At 34.5% G+C, this 18,151-nt stretch overlaps 1 protein-coding gene across 1 annotated transcript in view; it reads right to left on the minus strand.

The window, feature by feature from the left end:
* ND-B17 (NADH dehydrogenase (ubiquinone) B17 subunit) overlaps nucleotides 1-18,151 on the minus strand; it is a 71,131-nt gene that overhangs the window by 47,678 nt on the left and 5,302 nt on the right. The window contains exons 2-3 of the mRNA XM_089098636.1: nucleotides 8,036-8,312; nucleotides 673-774 (exon numbers count right to left, since the gene is read on the minus strand). Coding sequence (XP_088954762.1) covers nucleotides 673-774; nucleotides 8,036-8,305 — 372 coding nt within the window. The 5' untranslated portion in view covers nucleotides 8,306-8,312. The remainder of the gene's footprint in view (nucleotides 1-672; nucleotides 775-8,035; nucleotides 8,313-18,151) is intronic.

Genomic DNA, 18,151 nt, shown 5'->3' on the forward strand with positions numbered 1-18,151 from the left:
GATTTACTTACCTGGGTAGTATTATTAGTAAAGACGGTGGGTGCAGTGAAGATGTTAAAAGTAGAATAGTGAAGCCCAGGGTGTTTTTCACAGTTGGATTAAATTTGGAAGAAAGAAAGATAAGTCTGCGCATCAAGATGAGAACATTGGAAGCTGCAGTTATGACAGTCGCCAGGCAAGATTCTGAAGCATGGGCGCTCCGAAAAAGCGGATGAAGATTTGCTTGATGATTTCCAGGGAAATTGTCTGCAGATTGTTTTGGTACCCGATTGACTGACCGTATCTCAAACAATAAGCTGTACGAAAAATGTGGGCTAATCCTGCTTTCTAGGGACATAAAGAGGGAAAGGTTGAGATGGCTAGAACACGTTTTGCGGATGAAGGGTGACAGATTACCCAAGATCGTCCTTGTGGGGCAACCATCTAAAGAAAAACGAAAAGCAAGTTGCCCTAGATGGTGTGCTAGGACGTCACAAGGCGGCTTGGTGCTGCACTGAGTTGTTAGTGGTAGTAGTAATAGCGGCAGTAAATGATCTTTTTGATGACAATTAATCGTTTTCCAGGATTTTTTTTTTTCATTTTAAAACTAAGAGATGACCAAGAATTCCAGAACAGCAGTTAAATTTCAGGTAAAATTTCAAGATGAAAAAAATAAACAAAGAATGAACTAACCTGTCTTTCATATTTGAGATAGTAATAGGCAAACTCCAAAAATGCCATGCCAAGCACGATTTTGGTGAACATATTTCGACCAATGAAAGCTCTTCTATAGCCCTAAAACAAATCTCAGTTGAGAATAAAGAACTAAGTAGAAAACAAATCTAACAATGCCTTTCAATACATTCAAATACTCATCTGTTAATGGCATTGATTTTTATATTATGGATATAAGGTTATATTTATATAATTAATTATATATATATATATGTAATACATTTTTTTGAATTTCAATATTCATTTTCATAAATTTTATTTATTATTTAATAATTGTTACATTTATGTATTAAAAAAGAATACTATTATATGTATACATATATATATGTATATATATATATATAAAGATATACATATATATATATATATATATATATATATATATATTACTACTACTACTGCTACTAACAACTCACCGCAGCACCAAGCCGCCTGAGGCCAACACAGCTACGCACGCTCCTCCTCCACCCCAATCTATTCAAAGCCTCCCTGTTTACTCCTGCAATTTACCCGTGCCCCAGCCATTTAAACATTTGCCTCTCAATTACTTGGACTATCTGTTTTGGCTTTTCTCTGTCTACAATTAGCCATGTCTTAATGCAACCTACTGCAAAATACTTGATACCTTCCCACGATGTTCCCATTTCCTTTAAATCTTTCTTTATGAGTCCTCCCACCCCAGACGGGGACGACCTGCTTTCCGTTTAGCCCTAGACGGTTGGCCGAAAAGAACAATCTTCGGCAATATCTCATCTTTCATCCACACAACGTGCCCTAGCCACCTCAACCTTTCTTTCATTGTAGCCCTAGAGAGCGGTGTTGAACCACATTTTCCGCATAGCTTATTGTTTGAAATACGGTAAGTCAGCCGGGAACCCAGAACAATCCTTAAGCAATTTCTCTGGAAAACATCTAGCAAATCTTCATCCGCTTTTCGGAGCGCCCATGCTTCAGAGCCTGATTTGATCACTGTCATCACTGTAGCTTCTAATATTCTAATCTAGGATTGCAGACTTATCTTCCTATTCTTCCAGACTTTTTTTAACTGTAAAAAAACACCATGAGCTTTGGTTATTTTACTTTTAACATCTTCACTGCTCCCACCGTCCTTACGAATAACACAACCAAGGTAATTGACGAAGTCCACCTGATCAATCCTCTCAGTACCCAACATCTACTATTCATTTTTACTTATCCCTAGCCCTAGCTCCCGAGTTCTCCTAACAATATTTTCTAAACATATTTTAGCATACTGAAGTCGCATAACCTCTAGACCTTCATTCCTTTTGCTCACTTTCATCTAGGATGCTTAAATATTCAGCATAATCCAAGTTCAGGAGACTTTTCCTCCCCATTTGATTCCGTGGTCTCCCATTGCCTTTCCTGTGCTCCTTAAAATAAAAGTCCATCAAAATAATCCATATAAAGGGGGATAGAACACAACCCTGCTTAACTCCTGATTTAATACAAAACCAGCTGCTAACCTCATTTCCTACCTTAACCGCAGCAGTGTTATTCTCGTACATAGCACTAATCACTTTAATATATTTATCTGGTATACCATACAAGGATAAAACCTTTACTAAAGTTCTTCTATCAACAGAATCGAACGGTTGCTCATAATCTATGAAACTGAGGACCAAAGGTGATTGAAAACTCAGGCACTTTTCAATTATGAGCCGAAGAGTGAAAATTTGGTCGACACATCCTCTACCTTTTCTAAAACCGCACTGTTCTTCTCTTAAAACTTTGTCTACGGCACCTCTCAGTCTAGAAAGTATCATATTACTAAGTAATTTACTACCTACAGATAAAGTGGCTTAATTAAGGTTTTCTTAAAATCTTTAGGTACTTCCCCTTTTTCAAAAATCATATTCATAATCCTCAGTAACTTATTTCTAACCTCAGAGCCACCATATTTAAGAAACTCATTTACCACCCTATCAGCACCAGGAGCCTTATCATTATTTAATCCTTTTAGTACTGTTGCTAATTCCTCCTCACAAAACAAATCTTCCTTCACATCCAAGGTATCACAAACTTTTTCCTTTTCCTCTATATCTTTTCCTGCAACCCTATCTCGGTTAAGCAAATTCTCAAAAATCGCTAATTGCGGCCTCATTTCTATCTTTAACTTGGCCAAGTCCGGATTGACTACTCCCTCTATAAATATATTAAATAAAAAAAACAAGTTTTTTAAATTGAAAGTAAGGAGCGACATTAAAACTTAAAACGAACAGAAATTATTCCGTATATGAAAGGGGCTGTCCCCTCCTCAACGCCTCGCTCTTTACGCTAAAGTTTTTTATCGTTTTAAAAAGTAAATTTGTGTCAAAGAATCAAACTTTAGCGTAAACAGCGAGATATTGAGGAAGGAACAGCGCCTTTTATATTCGGAATAATTTCCGTTCGTTTTAAGTCTTAATGCCGCTCCTTACTTTCAGTTTAAAAAACTTGTTTTTTATTTAATTTCTGATTGTTTTTTAGTTAATGCAGCTTTTATTTTGGCTCACCGTCATTGAATAAGAAAACAAAATTTGCATAAAAATTTCACTTTTCTTTTTCTAAATGGCTGTCTCTAAATTTGGTTCTGACGTAATTTACAAATTAACTTACGTAACGAACTTCTATATTCGTATATTTTTCTTCTGGCAAAAATACAAAGTTGCAGATTTTTGCAGATATGAGCTTGAAACCTATTTAGTAGGGTTTTTTGATAAGCTGGATCTGACGGTGTGATTTTCATTAAAATTGTTTCACTTGTAGGGGATGTTTCCCCCTCTTTAAAAAATCAGGTAAATTTTCTCAGACTCGTAGCCTTTGATGAATAATTCTAAACTTAATAAAATTTATATATTTAGAATCAGCATTATAAGCCCATTCTTTTGATACATTTATTGACATCAAAATTCCGTTTTTAAAAGTTTCGATTACTATCGAGCCGTATCGCTTGTTTTTTTATTGTTTTTTTTATTACATATATTTTATTACGTATATGAGGGGGTTCTGCCCGTAGTCAATACCACGCACTTTAGGTTAAAAGTTAAAAACATTTCTAATTCACACACCCCTGAATCACAAAGGCCGTTTAATTAGAATAGATAGCTCTTTTGAAAGCACTAAAAAAACTGTAGCGTAAAGAGCGAGGTATTGACTTGGGGGAGAACCCCCTCATATACATAATAATTTCTGTTCGTTTTCATTTCTAATGTTGCTTCTTACTTTCAGTTGAAAAAACTTGTTTTTTAAAATTTAATTTCTGATCGTTTTTTAAATACTGCTTGGATATCTGCCGCCCCCTTCATAGTAATGTCCCTTACCCCAAATAAACATCTACCCTGGAAAGATTATCCCTAGTCATCCCCTCCTCCAGCCCCCCCCCACCAGAAAAAATTCCTTCCTGAAAATGTCTGTATACTTTCCAATAACCAATACAATATGTAAGCAATGGGCAAAGTTCATAACTTGCAACCCTTCCCCTGGGAACTGTGGGGGATTAAGTCATCCTAAAAGACATATTTATTAGATTTTCGACTATGCTGAACAAAATGACTATCTCGAAATTTTAATTGGGTGACTTTGATAAAAAAATGAGCGTGGGAGGGGGCCTAGTTACCCTCCATTTTTTGGTCACTTAAAAAGGGCACAAGAACTTTTAATTTTCGTTCTAATTAGCCCTCCTACGATATTCTAGTACCACTGGTTCAATACGATTACCCCTTATAAAAAATCAAAAACAAAAAAAACACGCATCCTTGATCTTTCTTCTGGAAAAAAATGGAAAATTCTACATTTGTGTAGATAGGAGCTTGAAACCTCTACAGTAGCGTTCTCTGATAAGCAATATGATGGTGCGATTTTCATCAAGGTTCTATAACTTTTAGGGGGTCTTTCCCCCTTTTTTCGAAAATCAGCCAAATTTTCTCAGGCGCGTAACTTTTGATGGGTAAGATTAAACTTGACGAAACTTATATATTTGAAATCAGAATTAAAATCTGATTCTTTTGATGTATCTATTGGTATCAAAATTCCGTTTTTTAGAGTTTTGGTTACCATTGAGCCGGGTTGCTCCCTACTTACAGTTTGTTATCACGAACTGTTTGATATATATATATATATATATATATATATATATATATATATATATATATATATATATATATATATATATATATATATATATATATATATATATATATATATATAAATTAAACCCATGTTTCTCTATAGGAAGATCAGTTTAAGCACAGGTTTGAAATTTCCTATCGTTCAATTCAAAGATTCAATCCCAACACTTTTTCAATTCAATTCAAATAATTAATTCTAATTATTAAATTAAATTGATTAACTCTCTTTGGTTGAAGACCAAAATTAAAAACATCCAAAGCCTGTACAACGGTCTGACTATTTGGTTCAATTACAATTTCAGAAATATTTTATAGATTTTGGATGTTTGTGATTCCAAGAATAACCAAAACGTATGGTCCTAAATACGAATAGATCATACAAAGAGTAGGAATAAGTATCAATATTATCTATCGAAGGGTTTAATTTTGAGTATTTAATGGTTTAGTGAAGGGTTTGTTCTTGGAATACCCAGGTTTCATTAAAGCCTATTAAAGTCTATAGTATCATTTGATCTTTACTGAAAACAAGACCGTATCCATAGGGGGTAGGGGGCTAGGGGGTTTGACCCACTCCCCAAAATGTTTGTGCAACTCATAAAAGGTTATCAGAAACGCATATAGCCTAAACAAATTTGATATTCTTTTTAATTTTTTTCGTGTAACCACATATCCTCTTAAAGTTAAGATTCTACATGAGTAAAATAACAAATATATATACAGGATGTTCATTTTAATCTGCCTATGTTTCTTGGTTATGTCAACCTAACCTCCTCCTTAAATAAACATGCTACATGTCTGCTATCATGTTTCTGTTATGTTCTGTAAAAAATCGACGTCTATTTCAAAAGAATTAAAGACAAAAGAATTATGCTGATAGTGTTATTAAGATTTATTTCCGTTCCATTCTTGTGTTGGAATTAAATTGAATAATGGGGAATTGAATTTTGTTTTACAGCATATTGTTCTCATTTCCCGTGTAATTTATGTTTGTTTTGCCTATTTTTAGGGGATATTATAACATCATTATTAGCTAAAATAAAGTAAGCATACAGACCTGGCGTTTTATATACGTTTTTATAAAAATAGACTTGTATGTTTAAATAATAAATTAGTCTTAAAACCAAATGGAAATTATCCATTTTGCATTGTACTTTAAGCAATTTAAATAATCCTAATTTCTTTTGTGCAACAAAGCACATGAATGCAGAAGCATTCATACTTTTGCATTCAAGGACATATGAATCATTTGCAAACATGCAAATATACCTGCACTTTTGCAAAATTATGTTTTTGCACTTTTTTTACATGGCATTTTAAATATGTGTTTTTGCACTTTTTTTACATTGCATTTTAAATATGTGTTTTTGCACTTTTTTTTCTACATAATCATAAATTTTTGCATTTGGTTGACTCATTCAGTTGAATCATTTCACTATTATCACTGTAGCATAAAATTTTATTTGATTTGAAAATACAACTTGGTGATGGAATCTGTTTAAAAATCACTAATCTTTTTGCAATGCTGATGCAAATTCTAACAAATTCTCCAGCTAAATGCTACTATTCCAACTGTAATAGTAGCTGTAAATGCTCAAGCACTAGTCAATAACTGACATATGGGCACAAAAAAGCTTTTAATTTTTGTGTTTAATTCTTATTCAACCCTTTCTTGTTTTTTATCACCCTCCCCTTGTCATTTGCCACTCCTAATTATGCCCATATATCACCCCATTATAACATATCAGCACAAAAGGGAGAGACCCTGATATTGGTCTGATGGGTCAATTTTGCTCTAAAACACCCTCTTTTCATACCTAAATAAAACTACCAATAAATATAAATTACCTTTATAAGGTAATATAGGTAATATTATAAGGTAATATTATAAGGTAATATTATAATATTATAAGGTAATATTATAAGGTAACAAGGTAATATAAATTACCTTGCTCTAAAACACCCTCTTTTCATACCTATATAAAACTACCAATAAATATAAATTACCTTTATAAGGTAATATAGGTAATATTATAAGGTAATATTATAAGGTAATATTATAATATTATAAGGTAATATTATAAGGTAACAAGGTAATATAAATTACCTTGCTCTAAAACACCCTCTTTTCATACCTAAATAAAACTACCAATAAATATAAATTACCTTTATAAGGTAATATAGGTAATATTATAAGGTAATATTATAAGGTTATATTATAATATTATAAGGTAATATTATAAGGTAACAAGGTAATATAAATTACCTTGCTCTAAAACACCCTCTTTTCATACCTAAATAAAACTACCAATAAATATAAATTACCTTTGTAAGGTAATATAGGTAATATTATAAGGTAATATTATAAGGTAATATTATAATATTATAAGGTAATATTATAAGGTAACAAGGTAATATAAATTACCTTGCTCTAAAACACCCTCTTTTCATACCTAAATAAAACTACCAATAAATATAAATTACCTTTATAAGGTAATATAGGTAATATTATAAGGTAATATTATAATATTATAAGGTAATATTATAAGGTAACAAGGTAGGCTAATATAAATTACCTTGCTCTAAAACACCCTCTTTTCATACCTAAATAAAACTACTAATAAATATAAATTACCTTTATAAGGTAATATAGGTAATATTATAAGGTAATATTATAATATTATAAGGTAATATTATAAGGTAACAAGGTAATATAAATTACTATGCTCTAAAACACCCTCTTTTCATACCTAAATAAAACTACCAATAAATATAAATTACCTTTATAAGGTAATATAGGTAATATTATAAGGTAATATTATAAGGTAATATTATAATATTATAAGGTAATATTATAAGGTAACAAGGTAATATAAATTACCTTGCTCTAAAACACCCTCTTTTCATACCTAAATAAAACTACCAATAAATATAAATTACCTTTATAAGGTAATATAGGTAATATTATAAGGTAACAAGGTAATATAAATTACCTTGCTCTAAAACACCCTCTTTTCATACCTAAATAAAACTACCAATAAATATAAATTACCTTTATAAGGTTCCCAGACAAGAATAAAACAGCATACCTTTCAGCCTTCCATCAATTTCAATTTGTCTTAAAATTCATGCCAATTTATGTCCAATTTATTTCAATTTATGTCTTAAAATTCATGCCAATGATTAACAATACTTACAATTTTTGGTTCCAAAACATTGTAAAACAAGTAATCCATTGGGAATCGTAGAAACCGTCGAATTGGATTCATTCTCTGAGCTATCATTTTTCTATCAATAACTGGCTCTCTGTGAGTCAGCTGCTGATCTTTAACCCATTGCTTCCTCCATTGCCGGTCAAGTTCTGTCATGCCACTGCCACCCACTCTGACACGAACATCAAAGGTAGGACCTTCAATTGTCATAGGTTTTGTCCCATCTGGTAAAACCGGGGCAATGGCTTTAGGCATGGCTAATCTGGAATGAAAAATATATTATGAAAGGTTAATTCCCATTTAATATTTACCCAAGGACTCCCTTAGATAAGTTTTACAATTAATAAACCAAAAGGGACAAAAACTAAGGGCAATCTTTCTATCTCCTCTATATCCATAATTTAAAACTTTGTCATGATTTCAGACATCTCCTTAAAACTTGACACGGCTAAATGTCTAAAAAGTAAACTATTTAACAAAGATCTTACAGAAAACTCTCCCTCCCCCAAGAAAAATTCCCCCACGCATTAATAACAATCGTATTTTTAAATTTAGAAGTTGAAACAGCAGACAATTCGTTCCCCTGCAGAAAAATCCTCCTCCATGACAAATCCCCTCCAACAATATCCCCACACGGAAAATTCCCCTAGGAAATGTTCTTGCATGTAAAATAAAGGTAGTATTTTAAATGTAAAAGTATTTGAAAAATTAAGTTAGGATTATTGATTTACCTGTTGGGCATTGTTGGATAATTAATATTTAGAAAATGTGAATGAAAGCAACTGGCAAGTATTTTTGTTCAGGGGTCTCTAATTCTAGTCAGGAAGAAAAGTGTTTGAAAGGTTAGAATGACCTTGGGGGGGGGGGGGATTTTACATTTAAAACCTTTGCAAGAGTTTACTCAACAATAACTTGTTAAATTTGATTTTTAGAAATAGTAGATGGGTCAAGTAATTATAATGTTAAAGTGATTAGCAAATTCTACAAAGGTTTAGTTTGACTAACTCTAGAATATAGCATGACAGTAGCCTGGGTAGTCAGCAAAAAATAAAGGGCTTTAACTAAAAAAGTATATAGAAAAGCAATAACATCTCCAAGTGTTGTAGCAAATTCCCTTGTCAGCAAACGCTACAAATACTGTTTTTGTCAACATTCACTTAAACAATAGTCAGTGATCCAAGGCTCGCTATCGTTCAAAAAAGGGAAGGGGTGGCTCATATCAGCTGCAGTTGGTTTGAGGGTGGATTCTAGGGTAATCGGGGGCGCTTACAACAAATATCGGGGTGCATAAGTTCGCACGCGTGTATAACACGGTAATTTTAGCATACAAAGCCAAATTTGGCCTATAACGACGTCATACTGCTCTTGATTTATTTACATGGTAAAATAAACTGAAAACTTTATAAAGTGGACGTATTCTGAATTCTAAGAAAAATTACTTTCACCTGGTATTTTTAGTTTTTCCCCACAACTTTTATTTCTTTATTTATCTCTATTTAATTTTGAAAACAAGGTTTTTTTTATATATTTTTCTCAGTTTTTTCGGTTTTTCTGAAATGTTTGCCTACATAAGTATATTTTTTATGCTTTATTTGAATTCTGCTCGTCATTACGAATCAAACTTTGTGCCTTTTTTCCAAAAAATATTTATTCTTGAGCAACTATTTATTTTTTCTAAATAGCGTCATAGCTTTCCGAAATCAGCCTACAATGACCAATTTTTTTTAATTTTTTTTTTAGCTGTTAAAAAAAATGAAAATGAATCAAACTGCTTATCACTCGAACCATCAGATTGTCTTTTACGAGTTGTTAATAAAACAAAGTCGATAATTAAATCTACGACCATTTATAAACGTTTTAAGAAGAAAATCCCCCCCCCCCCCAAAAAAAACAGAAAATTTTCTGAATAGTGGCGTTTTACTCTAAATATTTTCAAAACAAATAATAATTTTTATTTCACAAGACGATAGATCACTCTTTTTTGAATCAAATAATTTATTTAGATTCTATACAACTAATATTTTTAACCATGAAAAAAACAATAACAGACGCCTCGTTCTACAATCGCATGAGCGAATTTGGTTTCCACAGCAATAAAAAAAAGCCAAGCATCTTACATATCGGGTTATAGTTGCATAAAGTACGAGTACTTAGTTGCATAAGAAGAGAAGTACTTAGTCATAAAAGGCTAATTTCTCCTTTATAGGCTAAAATCGTCAAGTTCTACATAAGTGCGAGCATGTGCATCCCCGATATTCATTTTAAGCACCTTAGATTACCCCGGCATCCATACTCAAACCTACTGCGGCTGATGTGAGCCACTCCCTCTCTTTTGCATAAAGCATAAAGGACTATTGCATAAAGTACTGAAAACTACGACATAAAAGGAAAGGATTTGGGATATTTATCTGATCTTGCTAAAGGTAAGGATTCCGGCAACAACGATTTTAGGAGGTGTCAGTTGTCTTGCGTGAGGCACACCATGTTGGTACAACTAGTTCTGAAGCATGTAAACAGATAGGAGATGCGTTGGACAGCATTGCTCCGCTTTTGTCAAAGCACAACGAGTCCAGATCTACCACAAGGAATCATAGCCTCTGGATCAACTATTTAGATCTTATCCGTACCGGAAACGACTATCTTTATGCTGAAAGAGCTGCGGACTAGGGATCACACTTAAACGCCACAAAAGAGAAGATTTCGATTTTCTTCACACCCGGAAACCATAAATACGCCGCAGTTGCGCTTAACTACATAGAAGAAATGCTACGCCTGCCTGAAAAAGCGCCATAAGTTCACAGAGATTTTGTAAGTGGCAATTTTGTTGTTAGGAAAACAACCATGCCGTTTTGCAGCATTGCATGCGATCTAGCTTTAGAGTCGACCGTGAATCTGGACATCAAAGGTCATCGAAGAGCTTCTGATGTCTTTGGTGCGACAACGAATGAAAATGCCAGGGATCGATATCTGGCTACTCTCCCATTTCTCGCAGCAGCCACCAGAACGCTGAAAGCAAACCTGAATATGGATGACGAGGCAATGAAGCATCACGAAAATACCACTGCGTTTACAAATCTGACAATAAAAGGTAAAAATCGGGTTATGGACTTGGTAGAGTTGCTCGGAAACCTATTCAAGACGACGAGAACAGAGATGTACAACTTTATGACAAGGGATAGAGCTCCAGAAGCCGTAGCAAATAGTCTGCTAAACTTCCGAGACATTGGCTTCGAAGCCATGAGCTCATATCTCGACGGGACATCCACGAAAGTAAATGTTGGCATAGTAAAAACTTTCGCCTCTGTTGCCAAAAAAGAAAAAAGAAAGAGCCACAAAAAAAAAAATATTTCGGGGAAACTGAGCTGCTTAAACGAGCTCTGCGTCTTGCAAATTCAACATTAACTTCGTCCCTCTGTGAGCTGGTGAAGTAAGAGCTACAGCCATATCCGGCCTCACTTGCAGCATCATCTCCAAGTTGAAGGGAGCCTCAGCTACGTGCTGGCGCAAAGTAAGAAGCCTTGAACTACACTCTGTAAAAGTCTGGCTTGCAGTCACGGCTGAAAATTATTCCACATACGCTTTTTGAAGACTCTCCTCGATCTGACTATGTAGTTGATGTCATGAGTGTCATAAGGTGCTATCGACCAGAACAAAATGATATACTTGTAGATTTTAGAATAAGAGTTTACAATATGATTCTTAGGAACATTCCCGAAGCTTTTCAGTCTATCCAGTTACTGGGTGATAGTCACAATGGTCTGAGTGATGATAGAACCCATGATGAATATTCGTTTAACTTCAAAAAATTATCAGGCTGTCACAACGAAAGATGAGATCCTAAAGGAAATATTTTCAGCTCAGTTGCTTTTCTTCGAAAGATTGTAACATCCTGATGTAGAATTCTTAGTAGTTACTCAACCGAAAGTTGACTCTTGAAAGTTCTTTTCGAGATCTGGGAGTAAAAAATTTAGAACCGTCTGATGGTTCATCTCGCTGGAGGTTTCGAGAGTTGACATAGTGAGCTGTTACCGTTACGCCTCATGGAAGCTCTGTTGATGACGATATCTCGTCTTGCCTTGAGGAGGCACACACTCGGGTGTTATACCACACAACAATTAGTGCATGTCGAAAGAGCACACTTGTGATAATATAAGCCACCAATATTGATATCGTCTTACTAGCTACATACTACTTCTAGTATCTTGCTAGTCTCAGACTCAAGTAGCTCTGGGTTAAGCTTCCGTCCTACTGTATACCTATTCATACGGCACCACAAAAACTTGTAGTAACATTTTGAAACGCCTTGCCGCTTGTCCACAGCTTGAGTGGATGTGACGCTGCAGGCTTTCTGTATGGAATTAGAAAGGTCCGCTTTTTTTGAGCTGTGAAGTCTTCAGAACTTTGTTGCAGTCTTTAGGTGATGAAGGTCGAGCCCTTGCAGAGAAGCCATCATCCGTGCAAAGTAATTGTGTAATCAACGTCCGGAAGCAGCTTGTGGGTACAGTGTATGGCAGAGGTATGACTAACTTCAGAAGTCTGAATGACCCTCAAGCAGATTTGTACTCAAGATTGGAGGATTTGCGGCGTTTACCACCAACTGAAATCTCGTTTCTGCTTCGGTTGAAAAGGTGCATTTTTCACTCATTAATTTGTATCCAAAGCCACAAGCCCCGTATTAATTTACCTCGTGCTACCGATATCGTCTGGAGAATTGAAGATCATGAACTGAATCCAGACTAAATATCTGTGATCCTGCATGGGTTAGCATTACTTTCTTTTTGCAACAGTGACAAGACGAAGTGCAGCTCGCACTACAAATGCTCCAAAATAGGTTTCTGTGACAGCGCATGCAAGCGTGGAGCTGACCCCCAAAAATGCCTACTTTCCGATGTGAATCAGAACGAGTCGCAAGATGAAGATGAAGAAGAAAAAGAGATTGCAGCCACCGTTTCATGTTCAGTTTTAAATATTTGATTTTTTATTTGTTATGATATTAAACTGCTAATGCAGTCGTCTAAACCTTACTATCAGCTGATCATGACATTTACCGTCTACTACATCAGTGGCTGTTGACCCAATCTAACCGATTGGATCGTTGGCCCCTGCTATGCTGGGATTTAAAGAAAATAGTATCTTAAATCAGCCTTAGTCACCTCTGCAACACACGTTCACACGGCTTCGCCACCTTGAGGCTCGTATATGAGCCTACGTAAGCCAGATTCTATCCAATACTACAGAAAAAATAAATAGTTGCTAAAGAATTAAGATTTTTGGGAAAAGAGGCACTTGGTTTGACTCGTAATGACGAGCAGAATTCAAATAAAGCATAAAAAAATATACCAAATTCGCGCATGCGATCGCAGAACTAGGCATCTGTTTTTTTTCTGGTGAAAAATATTAGTTCTATAGAATGTAAATACATGAATTGATTAAAAAAAGAGCAATCTGTCGTTTGGTGAAATAATAATCATAGGTTGTCTTGAAAATATTTCGAGTAAAACGCCACTATTCAGAAAATTTTCTTTTCTTTTTTTGGGGGGGGGGGGGTCTCTTGTTGAAACGCTTGTATATTCTTGCAGATTCAAGTCTCGACTTTGTTTTTATTAAAAACGTGTAAAGGACATTCTGATGGTTCGAATGATGTGCAGTTTGATTCGTTTTCATTTTTTTAACAGCTAAAAAAAAAAAAAAAAAAAAAAACCTGGTAATTGTAGGCTAATTTATGAAAGCTATTACGTCATTTATAAAAAATAAATAGTTGCTCAAGGATTAAGATTTTTAAAAAGAGATGTGTATGGTTTGATTCGTAATAACGAGCAGAATTCAAATAAAGCATAAAAAATATACTTATGTAAGCAAAATATCAGAAAAATCGAAAAAACTAAGAAAAAGTATTTTTAAAAACCTTGTTTTCAAAATTAAACAAGGGTAAAAAAAAAAAAATAATAAAGGTTGTGGGGAAAAACTAAAAATTAAAACTCAAGTTTATAAAATTTTCAGTTTATTTTACCATGTAAATATAATCAAGAGCGGCATGACGTCGTTATAGGCCAAATTTGACTTTGTAGGCTACAATGATCATGTTCTACATGCTTGCAAACTTGTGCACCCCGATATTCATTATCAGCGCCCCCGATTACCCTAGAATCCACCCTCAAACCAACTGCAGCGAATGTGAGCCACCCCTTAAAAGATAACGGTCCCTGGATCACTGACTACAAGAAAAACAGCAGATCTAAACTAATCTAAAATAAAGATAGTAACACCAAAAACTTTCAAAAGGCAGTCCCCAATAAAATATTGTAAGTCTACAAGGAAAAAAGTTGTTTTCTGTTTTCTAAATATTTCAATCTTGAAGTAAATTAGTACTAAAACTTTAAAAATACAAGCTTAAAAAGCTGTAACTTTCAAATTTTAAATAGCATCCCCTTTGAAATCGTTTTGTAGGAGTTTTCCACACCACCCTCTCCTAAAAAAGCCTTAGTGCAAATCCACTTTGTTTTTCTGTGTATTTCGTTTTATTTTGCATTTTCTTTGTATTTTTGTTTTGGCATTATTCTTTGAATTTTCGTTGAATTAATGGATAAATATAGCCTGTGAAGGGAATAAATGCCTCTTCATAGTAATCCTGTTCCCATGTAGAGCTATAGCTAAAATGGTACACCTCCCTCCCCCTGGGTATGGCTCTGTGAGCCAGTATTCATTTAGGTAGACAGACCTATGAGCACAAAAAGACAAAGCCGAGGAGAATTTAATAAAACAGTTTTTAATAATTAGTTTTAAAAACAGAATTTAATAACTAATTGAAAAAAATTAGTTAGGACATTAATACGTTAGGAAATTAGTTAGACATTAAAATAAAAATATTTTATTTTTATATTCCCTCTTAATACACTGTATAAAAGATGAATGTGCTATTCAGTACCTCTTTTGACACCCTTTAACTACATTTTGAGCTCTTAAATGGCTCAAAACGTTCCATAGTAACCAAAAGCTTAAAAATGTGTTTCTTAAAAAAAAAAAAACAGGTAGCGAGAAAAAATTGCCATTTGTAGCTGATTCAGGAATGGTAATTATTATTTTCATTAGCCTTAATAGAAAAATATTATAATGCAAACAAATTCTAGATTTTTTTTAAAAAGAGCCAGAAAATGACAGCAGTTTTGCTGTGATGTTGATAAGTTTTGTGAGGTTTTGACATCTTTGCTGGTGGAAAAATGACAAAAGTATGGGATTGGATATAGAAGCCTGACTTGGATAACAGATTACCTAACTAATCACTCACAGAGAGTAAAGGTTGGTGGGGCACTATCTGCAGGGTGTGGAGTTGTAAGCGGGGTCCCTCAGGGTAGCTGCCTGGGACCAGTTTTATTCTGTTTATTTATAAATGATTTGCTGCAGGTAATCCAACACAGCACCATTAAAATGTTCGCAGCCATGTAAAGCTATACAGAGGTGTCACCTCCCTGGCTGATGTGACACGTCTACAGGGAGATTTAGAAACATTGTTTGAGCAGTATAATTCAAATTCTATGTTTGTTAACCAGAATAAATGTCATGTAATGCATTGCTTTGCAAAAGATGTGGCACACTGGTGCTTCATTGGTATGTGTTGGTATGCCCTGTTAACTCTATCAGGGATCTCGGCATTATTTTTGATGATCAGCTGAGGTTTGATACACAAGCATCAGCTGTTTCACATAAAGCAAACTATGGTTTGATTTGTGTCAAAAGAGCATTCAGAAGGTTTAATCTGCAAAGTTTTACCACATTGTATAAGACAATGGTGCGCCCTGTTGTTGAGTAATGCTCATCTGTGTGGTATCCAACTAGAAAATCTGACACACAGTTGATTCAAAAAGTGCAAAGACAAGTATCCAAACTCGTCCCCTATCTGAAATATCTGCCTATGAGCAGAGATTGAGTAGCCTGAGCTTACCATCTCTGCAATTCAGAAGGGATAGAATAGACCTTGTCAACACTCAGTATCATAAAGGGTATTGGCCATGTGTCTTGATTTCTTTGAGTTTAGTCATTATCCATCTACATGGCAGAACTCCTTAAAGTTGTACCAGCCAAGGGTATCAAGGAAAGTTGGAGAGTTTCTTTGTAAATCACTCAGTAAAATCGTGGAACACGTTGCCTGACAATTTAGTTATGGTGAGTGATGATGCAGCTTTCAAAACGGAATTAGTTGGGTCCTCTTTTTACAGAAGGCAGTACTTAGGACCGTGAAGTGTATATTTGTTGTAGGGTATCTTCGTTTTTTCTTATTAGGAAGTTTATATATATATTTTTTTTTATAAGTGTTGCTCACAGTATGTAATTTGTGTCATACAAGACAAGCCTATGGCTTATTCCATTTCTGATTAAAATGAATAAAATAGAATTTCATTTTCAATGAGTCTTGGGTTCTTTTTAAAAAGCCATACAAATTCTTTTTCAAAATAACATTTTTACATTAAGATTAAGGAAAATAATAATCACCGTTTGTGAATTAGCTACAAATGGTCATTTTTTTTCACTAGACACTTTCTTATAAACATATTTTTAACTTTTGGTTACTACGGACTGTTTAAGCTTTTGGGGCCCCATTAACAGCTCAAAATGTAATTCCCCCAGAAGTAGAGATGGTATATGCTGGGATGCAGTACAGAGTGGGCCAGGCCACCTTTCCGCCATCTAGTATTCTCTTAAAATCTGTAATGCCATCTAGCATGGTTAGATAGCTGTTCAACCATCCAGACCAATTATTTTTGTATGTTACAATTTTTTTCTGAGTAAACCTACCTCAATGTTTGGAAAATGCCTTGCAAAAATATTTTGCCTTTAGATTTCCTTAGTTTTTTCTTTTTGCTTCAGTAAATTTATTAGTCTACTTGTGGTAGAAAATTAAGCCATATCTGGTCATGTTATGTAGTGATCCAGGGGCAGAAAATTCAGAAGAAAAAAGATAATGCTCGATTTCATAAATAGATGTCATCTGGTATATACAGGGACACGAAAAATGGTACACTCTGTGCCATGTATCACATGACACCCATCCACAAAATCAAGGATAATATTTTTCTTCTAAAGGCATTTTTCTTCAAAAGGATTTAAGCACATCCAGGTTGTCAAAGCAGCATAGATTCAACATCTTAGGAACAGAATAAGGTACTAATTTTCAACTTTCAGAGAAGCTCAAAGAGGAGTTAAAACTAAATAAAAAGGTACAAAACATATCCAGATTGTCAAAAGGGAGTATGAGCAATATCTCAAGAAAAAAGGAGGATAGTGGTATGCTAGAACTTTTAGAGCATGTTATTGGGGATGTTGAAATAAATCAAATAAACTATGTCCATTTGTCATAAAGGCTTGACACTTAGGAACAGATGAAGAGATTAAATGGAAATTTCAGGACATGTTTAGGGGAATTTAAAACTGAACACGGATGTTAAAATGGCCAATCTGCGATGTATCTGGGATGGCTAAGGGCATTAAGGTGAAACAATCAGGGGATATTGCTGTGCATATTGAACAAAATGTACTCTAATTTATGCATACAGGTTGTGAAAAGGGCATATGAACAATATATGAGGAACAGCTGAAAACAAACTTTGGGGGTTACAACAACTACTACTTATGCAACTAGTACTACTCTTATTGTGAGTTTTTCAACCTGTGACTACTTTTGATGGTTGCATTTGTGACTACTTGCAACTGTAAATACTTGTGACTATGACTGAATGCATCTCCAACAACTTGCAACTGAGACCCCAACTACTTATAACTGCAATTGCCAGTGCATACAACTTTGACTGCATCAACTACTTTGCTATAGCAGGCAACAAGATAATCTCTCAGAACTGGAGCTATACCAAAGAGGGATAGACTGGTTGGCAGGCTTTTGAGCTAAAAAACCACAACTGTCACTTCACAAACTGAACCCACAAAATTGGGTCAAGCAATGAGCTGTAATAGAGTCAACATTGGGTAGTTCTTCTCAAGGGGTCTGAAGATAGTGGGCAAGGCAGCATCCCCAGAGAGAGCTGTCCTGTGACCATGGTTGGGACTGTTTCTGCAAGCAGTCAGTATTTCCCACCTTACTTCATTTTTCCA

This window comes from Artemia sp. Qi Xiang Cuo, chromosome 13 (assembly GCF_049724085.1).
Source record: "Artemia sp. Qi Xiang Cuo chromosome 13, ASM4972408v1, whole genome shotgun sequence".
NCBI lineage: Eukaryota > Metazoa > Arthropoda > Branchiopoda > Anostraca > Artemiidae > Artemia > Artemia sp. Qi Xiang Cuo.